The sequence below is a fragment of the Schistocerca piceifrons genome, chromosome 1, assembly GCF_021461385.2.
Source record: "Schistocerca piceifrons isolate TAMUIC-IGC-003096 chromosome 1, iqSchPice1.1, whole genome shotgun sequence".
Taxonomy (NCBI): Eukaryota; Metazoa; Arthropoda; class Insecta; order Orthoptera; family Acrididae; genus Schistocerca; species Schistocerca piceifrons.
This window is the reverse complement of record NC_060138.1, coordinates 365149050-365165450: the sequence shown is the minus strand read 5'-3', so window position 1 is coordinate 365165450 and position 16401 is coordinate 365149050. Positions and strand designations below refer to the sequence as shown.

General features: G+C 39.5%; 1 protein-coding gene across 3 annotated transcripts in view; it reads left to right on the top strand.

The window, feature by feature from the left end:
- Nucleotides 1-540: 540 nt before the first annotated feature.
- LOC124794562 (MAD2L1-binding protein) overlaps nucleotides 541-16401 on the top strand; it is a 35545-nt gene continuing 19684 nt past the window's right edge. The window contains exons 1-3 of one of the 3 annotated variants that reach the window (XM_047258105.1): nucleotides 541-1137; nucleotides 9179-9271; nucleotides 15852-16027. In XM_047258105.1, the coding sequence (XP_047114061.1) occupies nucleotides 916-1137; nucleotides 9179-9271; nucleotides 15852-16027 (491 nt within the window). In that variant the 5' untranslated portion in view covers nucleotides 541-915. The remainder of the gene's footprint in view (nucleotides 1138-9178; nucleotides 9272-15851; nucleotides 16028-16401) is intronic. The other 2 variants (XM_047258103.1, XM_047258104.1) reach the window with 2 other exon arrangements.

Sequence of the window (16401 nt, the reverse complement as noted above, 5' to 3'; positions counted from 1 at the left end):
TATCCTGCCAGGAAGTTTCGTCTACCATATTCTACGCCTCATGCAGATTGCTACTGGCAGTAGTAAACATTTTCAGAGCAGCAGCTATTATTTCATTACGAAGTCCGACGTCCAAGCAGAATCTGTAATAATTAATATTTACGCGGTCGCGAATTAGAAATTATGAGGCTGTTGTCCTGGCAGCGGACAATGAGTTCACATATCTACATTCTCAAATAGTTTCTTTTACCAATGTAATTCTTCCTCTCGGTCAGAGAAGCAGAGTATAAACCTCCTTACACTGGCCGATAAGAGGTTTTGAAGCACAATGAACACAGTATGCAGCTCTTATAGAGGTAAACCTACGACGTGTCACTCAAAAGGTAAAGCCAATGTATCTGCTACCAGCCTACTCACTCGGTACCTGTCTCCCCTGTCACCAAATGAGACGAGCAGGGTCAGCGATATCCAATTTCAGCGCTGCCACTACCCCCACCGTACCAAGAGCCGCCAGCTTCACCTCCAAAGTACACTCCGCAGAAATCAGTGCTACTGCCGCCAGGGTCGGGCGTCGGTTTCGATACCAGTTCCCCTACATTCCCGGTGGTCCATTCTGCTGTGTTCGAGTGTAATGTGTACCTGTGGTTTAAATTGTAGATCGCTGTTTGCACTAAACAGAGCAGATCACTGCAAGCTATAAAATAAATTTTGTTCTGATACAGCAATTCAGATTATGTGTTATTTATTGTGTTTAACGTACCCATACAAACAGTCAGTGATCTCTTTAGAGATCATTGGACCACAGCAACCTTTATTGGAACCAAATGAAGGCAACTGTATCTTTGGTACACGTCAAAGGCGGCAATATTTAGGATTGAAAAGTACGAGTGTCTCCGTTTGTCAGTGTAGAGAGCAGAATGTCATTTTTGTGAAACTATGGCCACTCAAACGCGATGTTCGCGGATTAATGATTTATGTAAACCGATTACGGTTAATATTATGACACCTTCTCATGAACCAAGCTCCGTTATTGTAATAAAAACCATAAAATATATACTATATCAACGACAGCAAATACCTTTCACTTACGAGTTTTTAATGGACCTCGCCATGAAAGGCAAAGCAGTACTCAATGATTCAAAAATTAAAGAGGGTGCAGTAAGTACTGACTTTACAAGAGCTCATCTAAATTTTATGCGAAATCTGGTTATATTTATTGTCTGTTGCTACCGTACTCAACGGTCATGCTGGCGCGTTATATTTTACAAGCCAGTATGCTTGTTCCTTTCCTTGGAAATTTTCATTGATGTATTTCATTCTGCTTATAGATGTAATATCATTTGCTTAACGCCTGTGAGATGCGCCAGCGAAAATGAGAATGTTTTCTGTCGTATTTACCCTTTCTCCTCGAAAGTACTTATGCTTGTTCCGTGCTGCATGTCCGTATATTACACTAAATACTGTACATGAAAATTAACTGACCACAGAATTACACTTATGGAAAACGGGGGGCGGGCTGAAGCTTACGTTTCAACTGATACAGAAAATTCCTGTAATGCAGTTTCAGCGTGATGAACTTTTGAGGGAAGTAGGGATAATGTGCCGAACCGCAATATATTTTCGACAAAATCCCCAAACAGTTGCATCTTTCTCAGGGTCTGCAAATAGAACGTAAAACTCTCTAATTTTTTAACTCTTAATAATGATAGGATATGATAATGTAATTAGATGATTAAAACACATTTTTGTCCTAACTCATTACAGATAACTGAAAATTATTTTGTGATGCACTTCATGGTTTACCATAAAAAACCCTTCGAGAAATGACGATTTTTGTTAAGTTCCATATGCAGCTTGTAGATGTAGTTGTACTGTCTTTCATTATATATCCTCTGAGTACAGAATTTTCTGCAATACAAGGTGTGTAACACACCCATGATGTCCCTTTGTATTGATATATTTTGAATTTCTTTTCATAGGTGTAATCAAAAGGTAATTCCAGCTTTCTATTTTGTTACAGACCACAGAAAATATTAGTTTATGCCCCTTGGTTGTAACAGTACTAAGGATTTCACCTGAGTTAAAATTTCCTAATTTCACTAAGAATTCTTCTGGGATTGTAATCACTTCATGCCATAAAATGTTTCACTGTTTTGGTCACTAATGCAAGTGGTCTACAGAAGTGTTAAAAGTATGTACTGATATAGCTCCATTACAGATCCCCCTGCATACTGTAACTCATCAATAGCCCTTTTGTGGAGAAGGAATGTGTAATAATTGCTGAAATATAACTTTTGTAATACAAGGTAATTTGAACACAGTGGGAAAACACTAGACTTGTGTTTCAGAAGAAGGCTTTCCAGCTTCCCATCCATGTTTAATTTTTCTGTAGTTTCTCTAAATTACTTAAGAAAAATGGGGTCTAGTGTAGCAGGGGATACAACCCGTCGGCTTTGGACAATGACGTCACAAGTCCCCAGATAGCAGTTTACCATTTTCGCTTTTGCTGTTATGTTACAGTTTCGTTTTTTTACTGATTGCTTAATAAAGTGGATCTGTTTATTCTATCTCGTGAGATTTTTTTTAAAAAAGCCAAAAAACACTTATCAGCCACTGAAGGGAGCTACAACACTAAGAAGAATCGCTTCTCGATTGGCGTCTTGTGACGTCAATGTCCAAAGCCGACGGGTTGTATCCCCTGCTACACTAGTCCCGAAAAATGCCAGGATGTTTCCTTTGAAATGGATGTTACAGAGTTCCTTCCACATCCCTCCTAAATTCAAGCTTGTGACACATCTCTAATAACCTTGTTGCAAAAAAGATGTTATACCATTTTTCTCTTGTCCCAGCATTTGACTGTGTCACTTTCTCATAAAATTTGAACCTGGAATGACTGTTTTGTTGTAGATTGATTTTAGGGGTCGACAGAAGCGTCCGATCCCACGCGACGGCTTTGACCCGTGACGTAAGGGTGTTGTCGTGTGTGACGTCATGACGGCACGGAGTTTGGTTTGAGTGTGGCTGTCTCCAGTTCTGTTTTATCTTATTTTATTTACTTTTCTGATCTGGTCGTTCTATCTGGTGAGAATTTTTTTTTTTAATTTAAAAACACTTATTACTTATTTTAATTATCTGTTTCCTCCAATTTCTGTTTTAGTTTATTATATTTATCTTTCTGATCTGTTCGTTCTATCTCGTGAGATTTTTTTTTTTTAAAAAAAAGGCAAAAAACATTAATCAGCTTCTGAAGCATCTTTATCTTCTATGGGTTGCAGGGGTTACGACCCCAGGGGAGGTGGGTGGGTATTCATGCATGGCTGTCTTCACTTACACGTTTTAGCTACGCAAGGCGTCTAAATTTGTTTATATTTAGTTTGCCCCCCACCCAAAACACCCTATTTCCCGCGCTTGTCCCGTTAGTGTCAATAGGCTTCTTGTGGAAAGTGTGCATGTTTGTTTTTGTTTCCGCCATATTGGTGACGTCATGGGTCAAAGCAGACGGGCGGGATCGGACGCTTCCGTATTTCCATCACTTTTTTGAATATTGCTATCACTGTTGTCATTGTCATTATACACGTCATTTTCATTATCCGATTTTGTCTGAGCATTGGTTTCTTTCCAGTTTATTTTATCGGCCCTTGTTCTCATTTCTTTTTTCTCCTGGAAGTGCAGAAAGATTCTAGAAATACCTTTTCTTTGACATGATGAATGGAGCCTATAAGTTATAAAATAACAAACAATAATCGTAGTACTTTTGTGTATATAATGATATACAGTAGACCTGTAGGAAGTCGTATACTACAGCACTTGTAAGCTACCGATAGAGACAACACACCCGTATCACAAGAGTAGTGTTTATTAAACAGAGCACTAGTGTGGGACATCTGGTCAGTCGCATTGCCCACCTTGCACTGAAGTCATATTGCGCTGTCCCAAAGAACTTCCAGACCACTCGTACCAAAGATGTTTGATCACACTAGGACGAATACCCCCACAGAGCCCCCCACTGGGAGTACAAAGCACTGTGGAGTATGGTGACTAGTCTGCGCTGACAGGTGCGGGAGTGCCAGGCAGCATTGCTGTTTGTGATGGTGCAGGTGCACGTACCCATGTGTGATGCCTGCAGAGGGCCTGACTGTGCTGTTTCTTGTGGAGAATGTGGGATTATATGTGCTTGATCACACTGTGGCCGGCACTTGCATGAAACTTAATCAGATAATTTCTCACAGAGGAAGATGTAGAATGGCAGAAGCTGTACGTGTCGTAGGGGGTGGGGTGCTGCAGTGGTCATCTAGTGTGACCGTACCATGATGTTGGAGGTGTGGATGGGTTAGTCAGATTGTGCAGAGACACAGCAGTGCCGCATGGCTCTTGTGACGGCCAAAGTGAAGCGTTGTGTGTGACAGTGTTGGTTCCACATCCAGTAACAGTGGAGGTGGTCCGTCTTGCAGTGTCTGCCCTGGTTTAAGATGGTTAAGGGAGGCAGTGGTAGATTTCTCGTTAATCAGTATGTCAAAGGTATGGGTTCCTGGTATAAGGAGGTCGCAATGCAGGATTTATGGTGTTATCACCTTGTCACAGTGTTAGAGATCCCCATGAGTGAATACATTCATTGTGGAGTGTGGCAACGGCACAGGATTCGTGTGTGATAAATGTGATTTTTCATGAGTCCTACCAATTGTGGAAGATCAAACTCGCCAATGTTGGACGTAGGCTGAGTATAATCTGCAGAGAGTGCAAGCAGTTCTCCATACACCACTTTGGTGAGTGAGGCTTTAAGGTCATCTTTATGTGCACTCTGTATGCATAGCAACCCCCATGGAAGTACCTCGGCCCATAAGTCCCCGTGGCACATGAGTCCGCTTTCATTGTTCCATGCCACCTCTCCACCAGGCCAATGCTTTGTGGATGGTAAGCAGTGGTATGCATATGGTTGATTCCACAGTGGTGGCAGATAGTGTGGAAAAGGGCTGTGTCAAACTGTCTGCCCCTGTCAGTCATAAGTTCAGGTATGCCAAAGCGCGCAACCTGTAGTTCGACAAAAGCCCTCTCTATAGTGTGCTGAGGAGGCTGCCTCCACCTAGCAAGTCATTCTATCAATGCCAGAGAGGAAATAACAAAATCCTTTGGACTCGGGCTGTGGTGTGCCGATGTCAGTGTGGACATGTTTGAAATGCATTGTCAGGATGGGAAAGTTGCCTAATATAGGTTGAGTGTGACACCCAGTTTTGTTTTTTTTGGCAGGTAAACTGCATTGTGCCTAATGGCAATGGTCATGTTTTACATTAGGCCACACAAAATGCTCCATGATCATCTATTGCGTTGCATTGGCACCAGGGTGGCTGAGCTTGTGAACTCTGTCATATACTTCGCATCAATGCTGAGGGGTCCCAGTGGGCATGGTTTCCACAGAGAATCACAAAATAAAGTGGTGGTTGTCAAAGGCAAAGTGTGTTGTTCAGTCAGAAGGTTTGTTTTTCCATCAGTAAGCAGTTGAGTGGCAGAATCATTTGTTAATTCTTGTGGCATGCATTCGTAGTCGTACTGAACGGAGTTTGCTGTAAGACATGAAAAATAATTAGTGATGCTATTATCAGCTCTGTGCGCACAACAAATATTGTTCATGTATTGGCCAATAAGATGAACTGCGAATGGCATCGGTCAAAGGCTTCTGATCTGTAAATATTGTTACATGGCGACCTTTGATGTCTTCATTGAAATAAGGCACAATGGGATAAACTGCAAGCAGCTTATGGTCAAATGCTGACCATTTTGACTGCGTAGCTAAGAGTTTCTTGGAGAAAGATCGAAGTTGTTGTGGCACATCATTAACAGTCTGTTGAAGAACTGCTCCAGTTATGTCCAGTGTAAGTGCCAATTGAGCATCCAGTTGTGGGTGCACCATTGTAACAGGAGGCAGTTTGAACGGTTTAGCGTGGCAGAACGCTCCCTTCATTTCTGTGGCCAAGGTAATTTCCTCTTCCTCTGTTTGTTTTTGCCTTTCAAAGTGTTTGTTAGCGGGATCTGCAACTCAGCTGCCTGCGGGAGGTGTCAGAGGTAAAAGTTGAGAATCCTGAAGAATCATCGTAGGCCGTAGTATGTTTCTGGTCACGCTAGCAATCGATCATGCTGAAAATTGTAGCGCCTGCGAGGTCATAAGTAAAGTTCTATATGTTGGGAATGAGGTAGCTGTCATGTGCTGTCTGATGAGAACTGAAGACCCTGTAATTGCCTCACAATCTGGTAGAGCAGTTATTCTTAGGAATGAGTTCGATTCTGGAGACCCAGGGATTATCTGACGAGTGAAAAATTCCTGCTTGAAGGAGTTTGTTTTCTGTATCTTTGGCAAATTGTGGATCTGCTGGGGCAAACAGTCTTGGTTTGTGTCAAACTGGGTGTGTGTCGATGGTTATTATTCAGTGTATGGTTTCATCACTAACAACACAGGTGCATGTGTATCTGCACGAGGTGGTGGATTCGGTAGTACTGTTAACAAACCCTGCACGCTGTAGTTTACTGATCCTGGAATCGCTGTCAGCATCTGTGTTGGTGTCGTGTGTGCTGGAGAGAGGGCACACCTTGGTGAGAGAGGCTGGGCTGTGTCCAGCTGCTCATGTGCAGCTGCTAGGGCCATGGCAGTGGCAGCAGTACGAAGTTGAACCTCTCGTTTTATGTATGGAGCGGTTGTGTCTGCACATTGCAAGTGGTATAGTGTCGATTTGCGTGGGAAAGTCATCTGAGAGTTTGGCACATTAATGGAGAATGCCATGGACGGTGCGATTGAGGGAGAGCACAACTGGTGCTGTTTGTGGAGGCATGGAAGAGGTGTAGTGCGGTGGCCCGGTGTAATGTTAAGCGTTTTCGTGGACTTACTTGTTGAAGAATGCGGGTTCTGCTTTCTTGCAGTGCTGATCTCTTCTGCTAGCACCAGACGCTTCTCTGAAGATTTCACTGCTATGAAGGGGAAATTTTCACTCACTCACTCACTCACTCTCTCTCTCTCTCTCTCTCTCTCTCTCTCTCTCTCTCTCTCTCTCTCGTTTTATTTAAAAATACACTACTCGTGGAATATCATTCAATGCACCAGAATATATTTATTTCCACTTTTCTGGTGAATTGAAGGTGACTTGATGAGACACTTCAGACTGAAATGCCTATTATGACCCACTTATGGAGTTTGGGTGCCAGTAAGGATCCAGGCATTTGCATACAGCAGTGCCGAATTGCATATGATACTGGCAGGGAGCAGGACCTGGAGCGGGTACAAACTGGATGATGCTGTTGACATGTGTAGCTTTGGGCTCTGGTGTGCATTGCCGTGCAGGCAGCGAGAAGTGGTGCTGTCTGCTGTGATTGTGGCACTTTCTGTCCCATCAGCTCCGGTTGTGTGGTGTTGAGAGTGGGGTCTGTTGTTTGTGTTACTGAGTCGAATCTTGGAACATTGTTACTTTTTGCCTATAGTGAATTACAGTGAACATTATGTCAGCCATAGCCTAGTACCCTGTGATCATCTCTGTCTCATTCATGAACATGTTGAGCTGTAGGTGTGTCAATATCTTGAACACCAACACAGCCCACAGCATGGCGACCGGTATAAGAGCAGGACAGGCTGAGGTGCGGAAGCGGTGTGAGAGATGTGATGGTGTACTACCACCCAGTTTGAATCCATCATGACCTCTTGAAGTTGCTGTTCCGGCATATGGGATTCTCTCTGTAACAGCATTGCCTTGGCCGTCTCATATCTATCCTCTGCCAGAGGCAACGTGATAATATCGTAAATTAGATCCAGGTGGCTGATTGTATGCGTATACTTTGATTGGTCATTGAAATTGCCAGTTGTCTGAAAAATGTACTATATGATCATGAACCTCAAGCTCGGTTTCTTGGTGTCGAAAAGTGGTACTTTGAACTGAGTGCCTCCCGACCACGTCATTTTACTGGTCGTCGCACTGTGCCTGTGAAGTGAGGAAAGATGGCTGCCAATTATTCATGTATAATTAGTTGTTGCATGGCAAATTTTGAATAACACTGCACGGCATGAAAGATGCGGGTGAGGTGAACATGGCATTGCAGAGATGATTAGAATCTAGAAAGCACTCAAAGGAGTCTGTGGAATTCACTGGATTTAAGACAGGTAATGGGTTCATTGCATTCATTGATGTGTTGTGCCACTGTTGGTTAGTGGTAACAAAATGGATTATTTGCACATTCAGTTTTCACAGTCGGATTCACACAGTGTCCACACTGATCCTGCACTATATTCCTGTGAGCGGCATTCATTGATGTAGATACTGTGCCCAGTGATGTCGTGTAAAGTGGCCACATTGTCACCATGTAGTAAGCACAATTGAGTATGGAGACAAATTTGTACTTATTCACGTTTGACGTGGAGTACCATTGTAAGAAGTAGAGATTAAGCTTCTAGTCAGTCTCTTTGTCCAGCTTGCACTAAAACCATGTTATGCTGTCCCAAAGAGCTTCCACACCGCTCATGCCAAAGACTTTCGGTCGCACTAGGATGAATGTCCCCAAAGATCTAACAGCATTGGCAATAACTGGAGCTTGAATGATATAGTAATCATCCTAGTTGTAACTCATTATAACAATTACTGGTAATACAACAGACATATCTGTTTTGAAGAAGTCTCAAACAAAACTCTTAAAAATTGTTTGTATAACAATTAAACATTTAGAACACCACTTCACATCAAGTAAAAGTAAAAGTTTTAGGTTGTGTCACATGTTGTGCTTCAGATCTCATGGTAACAATTGTGTGCATAGAAGAAGTTGGCTTCTTTCTATGGACTGAAGTAATTAATTTCGCTGTTGTAATAAATGAACTGATGTGTAAAATAACAACAACATTCATTTAAGTAGTTGATCAACCACTTCCATCTGTTCTCACGGTCCCAAGCTGCTGTGCACTGCTACATTCATTTGTTCATATTTTTATAGTGGTGCACAACAGGTGGCAGCACTTGAGTGTGATGAAAAGGTTGAACATTGACAAACGTGTATATTAGGTTTCTATTGTACAAAAATATTTCTGTTGCAGTTAAGACACAGTAAAAACTAATGTACACAATTGTAGCCAGTTTGTCTGAACTAGGGTTAATGTTATTACCGTTGCTGAGAGATCTTTAGTATCAAATGTATGTGGTAAGAACTCCAATAACTTTTTTTTTTCCACCCTCCACAGGGGCGTGGTGTTCACTTTCGGGACGTCAGAACCCAGTGGAAAAAATATCAAAAAATTGTCGAATCATTTGAAATGTTGGAAGAAATATTTAAGGTAGGCCCAAAATTAAAAGTAATTATGAGTGTAAATTTTGAAGTTGGTATTACATAATTTTCCTTACATGTCAGGAGTTGTTAAAACAGCTGCATCACTATGGTGCACAAATTTTTCACTGATTTGTAACATTTTGGGTACACTTATTGCGCTTTTGATTCATTGAGTGTTAGAAAATACTGAAAAGTTTGCTGCAATTATCTCGCCAGTTAATACCTACAGGAAGTGAGCTAAAGAGAAAAAAAATGTTTTTGTTAATGTGTATGAAGATTTATTTTAGGGGACCATTATATACTGTCAGTATTTCTGATTTATGTTTTTACTTAGGTGGTTTGGGCAGTGTTACAACCAGTGATTGATTATCCAGGTCTTTAGAGAGATCACAGATAGTGACTCTGACTGTAACTGTGACCGAGGAAATGAATACAATAGAAGTGGAATGAATAGCTTTGAGATCTGTCGTAGTAGTGGTAGTAAAGGCAATAGGGTAAAAACTTGACAAGGCCTTGGAGAGATTATTGGATAACACATGAGAGATTAAAATTGATTGTTGAAAGGAGAAAGTGTAAAAATGCAAATAAAACAAGCAAAATGGAATATATTCACCTAAAAATGTCATTGACAGGAAGAGCAATGTGGAATGATTAGAGAAGAAATGAAAAGCATGTAAACATATGCTTGACTGTAGGAGAGGTGGTCACTATCAGGAACATTAAAGAAGCAGCTGTAACTACAAAAAGAGCTCAGATAGCAAGCCAGGACTAAACAAAGAAGGGAAGGCTGAAAGGTGGAATGAACTCTTGGAAGGACTATATAAAGAAAAATTACTCGAAAAGAGAAGAATTAGTTAATGAAGATGAGACAGGGAATGCAATACTGCAGGAAGAATTTGCCTCAGCTGAGAAAGACTTAACTCAAAATAAGACAACTGGAGTAGACAACATTCCTTCAGCATTATTAAGATTCTTGGGTGAAGCAACAGTAACACAAATGTTCCATTGGTTATGTACCGTATATGACACACATGAAATACAATCACACATCAGTAATGCAATAATCTCAACCCTAAATAAGGCAGATACTAACAGCCAGTATTACTGCATGAACAGTTCTATGAGAGTGGGTCAGAAAGTAATACCTCCTGTACCATAAAAAAATTGCAATGGGCATATAACAGTGGAGTTATCTCAGATCATAGCCTGCACTGTATTATAAGCACCAATACCATTCAACATAGTCACCATGAATATGTGCACATTTGTGGTATCATTGAACCCAGGCTTCAAAACCAATTTGGAAAAAATTGCAGTTTTTCTTCTTGACCCATAATTTTAAAACTGTTTTAACCTCATCCAAGTAATTGAATCAGTAATATCATTGGCTGTCTTTCATAGATCAAAACAGATAGAAACCAGAAAGGCCCAAATCAGGTCTGGTAGAGTGCATGAAGTACCATTAACCAGCCCATTTTCACAATCATTTGGGTTGTGGAAGATTATATGTAAGGGTGTACATTATTGCAGCCTTAAGCTTCTTAAGTGTGGTTACATAAGTTTTACAGTTGATTGTGAACTTTAATTAGTCTTCTTCTCAAATCCCTTCAACAGCACATCCTCAGTTAATATCTGTGGCAAATGTCAACCAGCTGCTGCATGGTTTATGTCCATTTGTTTGTCACCAAAATTCATCATCCAACACCATCCATTAAAGCATCTCTGTACACTTTCTTCGTGGATGAAATTGAAGTAGCTTTAAAATCATATTCAAGAAGCAAAACTGTGAATTTTTCAAAACTTGTTTTGATGTCTGAGTTCAGTGATACTGCAAATGTATAAAAACACCTGATGACTATGTTGAATGATAGTGTTGTGTAGAAGTTAGTTCAGACTATGATATGTACTAATTCCACTATTATATCTTCATTGTTAATTTTTTTTATGGTACTGGAGGCATTATTTTTATCCACTCTTGTATGTTTGTAAAATACTAACACAGGTGATGGAATGATTCATAGAAGCCAATCCGTAGGGAAGATAAAATACAGGGAGTAAAATGTTACCTACAGCTTGTACAGAAACCACACTGCTCTCATGAGATACAGAGGACAAAACGGAAGGCAATAATTGAGAAAGGAGTGATGCAAGATTGAAGCCTATCACTATCGTTCTATATGTACATGAAGAAGCAGCGAAGGAAATGAGGAAAATTTTGGAAAGTGAATTTCAGTTCATAAAGAAGATATAAGAGCTTTGCACTTTGCTAAACATATAGTTGTCAGAAACACCTTTGGCAAAGCACTTGGAAGATAAGGTGAGCAGAATGATAGTGTCTTAAAAGGATTTTATAAGATGTAAATAAAAGTGAAACAAGGGTAATGGATTATAGCTGAATTAAATCGGGTGATTCTTAGGGAAGTAGATAAGGAATGAGTCAATGTAAGTATTAGACAGTGTGTGTTACTGGGACAGCAAAATAACTGACAGCAGCAGAAATAACTATACAAAATATAGACTGACAATAGCAAGAAAGGCTTTTCTGGAAAAGATTGTGTTAACATCAAATATAATTTTAAATAGCTTTTCACATGTGGTTCTGCAGAAGAATGCCGAAGATTGAGCAACTAATAAAAAAGTACTGAATCAAATTCAAGAGAAAAGGATGTATTACACAATTTTTTTATAATGGATAGATTGCTAGTACACTCCTGAGTCATGAATAGTAGGTAATTTAGGGAAGGGAGGGGGGGGATTAAAAGTTATATAGGAAGAAAAAAAAAAGCTTGGCTACAGTAGGCAGATTCAGACTGATGTAAATGCAGTGGTTATGCAGACATGGAAAGACTTGCCCAAGACAGAGCATTGTGGAGAGCTGCATCGAACTAATCAGTAACAAGGAAAACAATCAATTTTTGACAAAATAATAAAATAATTTCCTTCTCATCCCGTGCGGTAAATCTCCCCAGGCCTGTAGTTATGGGTGGCTTTCCAGAAATCTACTGCTTTTCCTAGGCCTCTCCAGTCCTTTTCCTTCAACCCTCTTCCTTTCCCTTCAACCCTTCTGCCTGGAGGAGGAGCCACTGGCTCCAAAAGCTTACCTAATTGCAACCTCTTTCATGTGTGTGTTACTCCGCTGCTTGGTGAGGAGTAGCTTTTTTATCTATACAATTAAATTATTTAATCAGTGACAAGGTGTCAGTGCTGTGTGGACACACATTTAAAGAAAAAAATATCTAAGTGAATTTATTGAAGTATTCAAAGAGAGCAAAGTATGTCTGCATATTTAGACTATTGTATACTTGACTACCATCAACTACAGAACCTTGTTACAGTGGATTTGTATGAAAAGACACTCTGAATGATGTATTGAGACCTTCATTTTTGGTAGCTGCAGAGTGTTGTTCTGCCTACTTTCAGAGGTGACATCTGTAACATACCTTCTCATTTAACCCTTTCAGACCCGACTTTTTTCTGGTGGAAGGAAAATTTTTATTTATGTGATAATGCTCTTAGATGACTTTTTAAAGAATTTATATGCAAGTTTTATACAAAATTCTGTGCCTGTTTTCAAAACATATTTCTTATATTTGACTTCATTATATTGACCAAGATAACTAATTTCAAAATTTTCTCTACTGTAGTAATTAGTAAAATATTCATTCAATAATTATCATGCAAAATAACAATAACAATATTGGATTATACGGTGTAATATATCGAACCTACCACAACTGTGTATACTGTTGTTCATCATTTGCTACACTGTCTTGCTGATATTTTCACAATGAAGCCCAACAGTTGGCAGCACTTGCACAGGATGGAAAGATTGAACACTCACAAATGTATGCTTCAGGTTAACATTGGTAAAAAATACTTCTGCTGCAGCCAGGACACAGTAAAATTTAATGTACACAATTGTAGCCAGAGGGTCTGAAAGGGTTAATTCCTGACATATCACTTACTTATTATACGAACAGTAAATAATAAACCTTACAATCTACCAGGTGTGATCAGTTTGAAGTGAGAGTACCCAAAATATCTACAAATAAATCACTGACTTCTTTTCTTTTATATCTGTGCCTTATTTACATATTCTATAAAGTGATCAGTCACACTGTACATGCATAGATGTTAAAGATTTATTGTTTCAGAAAAAGATTCCAGGGCACTAAACTTGTCTTCAGATTGACATCTTGACCCTTTGTTTACTTGACCTGTCCTGCTCCATTTAACCATGAAAGTTGATCCATAAATCATAAGTACACACATGAACAATCTCCGCTTTGCCATCTAAAATGGTTCTCTGCATGAGCATACAATTTAAAATTTACAGTAGGCCGCCTATTTGAATAACCTATATAAAAGTTCCTTGTATCAAAAGGATGATTAGACAAATGGCTGTTAGATTACAAATTAGAAAGGCAAACCAATCGATGTTTGCTACAAGCACCCTTCAATAATTAGAATGTGAGGGTGCTGCAATTAAAATAATTATCTTCGAAATACAACAGCCTACACACATATAGAGACAACGCACACTTAAATTACCCAGACATAAATGTCAGTTTCATTAAATGTGCATTTTTATATAGGTTTGAATTGTTCATTTGTAGTTCAGTTTTCCATTTCCGAAGAAAGCAGTTTTCTCAACATCACTGATGGAGATAGCAGTCTCTCCAGTGAAAGAGGAAGTACCCCATTCTACCTGACTACATTATCTGTGTTGTGCCAGGAACAGTCACTAAACTTTCCGCTGCACTAGGTTGGTGATAGGTATTAGAGTCAGAGTTTAACAGAGATATGAAAGACTTGTGTGCAGATAAGGCAGCAAATAAGGATGGACAACATTCCTTTAGAATTTCTAATATCGTTGGGGGATATATCAACCAAATGACTACTCAAGATGGTGTGTAGAATCTGTGCGACTTGAAGCATGCTGTCAGACTTTCGGAAGAATATCATTCACACAATCCCAAAGATAGCTAGGGCAGATAAACGCAAGAACTATTGCATGATAAGCTGAAAGTTCCTGCATCTAAATTGCTGACAAGAAAAATATACAGCAGAATGGAAAAGAAAATTAGTATCTGTTAGATGATCAGTTTTGCTGTAGAAACTGTAAAGGCACCAGAGAAGCAGTTCTGATGTTGCAGTTACTAATGGAAGCTAGGCTGAAGAAAAATCAATACACATTCATTGCATTTATCACCCTAGGAAAAGCATTCGACTCCATAAAATGGTGCAAGATGTTTGAAATTCAGAGAAACATAAGAGTAAGTTATAGGGAAAGGAGGGTAATATACAATATGTACAAGAAACAAAAGGGAATATTAAGATGGAATATCAAGAATTGGATTAAAAAAGGTGTAAGACAGGAATGCAATATTTTGCCCCCACTGTTTAACCTCTGCATTGAAGAAGGAATGATGAAAATAAAAGATGGTTTCAGGAGTGGATTAAAATTCAGGGTGGAATGGTATCAATGATACGGTTTTCTGATGACATTCTGTCCGTAGTGAAAGTGAAGAAATGCAGAACCTATTGAATGGAATGAACAGTCTAATGAGCATATATTATGGATTTAAGTATACCAAAAGAAGAGTGGGAAGTGGAGAAATTAGATTAGTGGTAAACTTAACATCAATGCTCAAGGGGTTCCTTGGTAGATATTGCAAAGCCTATTACAAATATCGAACTGAGACTTCGAGGGCCTCTACTGGAATTTGTGCATTTCTCCACAAAGACACATTTGGAAGGTAGGAGACGAGGTACTGGCAGAAGTAAAGCTGTGAGTACCGGACGTGAGTCGTGCTTCGGTAGCTCAGTTGGTAGAGCACTTGCCCGCGAAAGGCAAAGGTCCCGAGTTCGAGTCTCGGTCGGGCACACAGTTTTAATCTGCCAGGAAGTTTCACATTTAAAGTACTTTACTGGAAGTGGAAATGGTAGCTGTGGACATACTGATGCCGATAGATTCTATGCTTTGTAATACTTATGTGCCTTTGGAGGAGGTGATCTCACACATGCCAGATGATCACAGATTTTATCTTTAATATACCACCACCTCTCCTCATTTAAGAGATTTAATGTTCCTTGTGTAGCATTTCTAAAGTTTCTTTGTGAAGCGATGTCATATACGAAAGTAACAGTCCTTTTCTCCTCACATACCTACCACTCGAAACTTGTGCAGTGATGGAATCATGAAATGAGTGGCCATTAAAAGAACCCAAATGACACTCCAACAACGTGAACAACATTCATCCAGGGATACAGGGTTGATCCCCATATGACCGCCTAGTTTTAATGTTACTGTGGTTTCCCTGAATCTCACAAAGTGTGTACTGAAACAAGTGGAAATTTCCTCCTTATCCTGCTCCAAACAATACAGCCCTCCACCTCTATCATCCTGTCAGCACTGAGGTCATTAAACTGTTACCTTCCATCGTTCATGACTACTAATTTTGTATGGTTTTACAGTACATGGAGGTTACAGTGTGAATTTACATGTCAAACTAATGTTCAAATGTAATGAATTATTCTACAATTACATGAAAAATAGTTTAAGGGGAATCCTACTTATTTTTTAGAATGTGCGCCAGGAACTTGACCAGTGTAACAACCATTTAGTGCCTGAAGTGATGATAATACTTGGCTCCACACCAATGAGCCCAAAAGAAGTTTATAGAATCATCTTGCCTCAGCATTCAAGAATTTCTTCAACAAGTGACATAGCACCAAAAACTAATATTTTTCACATGTTCAGGTATGATAATTCTTTAAATGCGTGTTATTATTATTGATTTTGTTCACTTTTTGCAGCAACAGTGGTATAATTTTCTCAGAATAAAATCAGCCATCAGCTACATAATTGAATTATTTTGTTGCACATAACTGGTTTCGATTGATTAATCTGTCATCTATGGAAGTCTACAAAATTTAGGAAATCGTGTGTATTTTCCTACGTTTGTAGATTTCCAAAGATGAGTGATTAATCTGTTGAAACTGGTTGCGTACATTAAAATATTTCAGTTGAGCAGCTGATGACTGATTTTATTGTCATTTATTGTTATTTGTGTAAAATGCTCAAAAAAGTTTAACACTACCATAAAGACTTGCATGTTAGTGTTTCTTCAATCA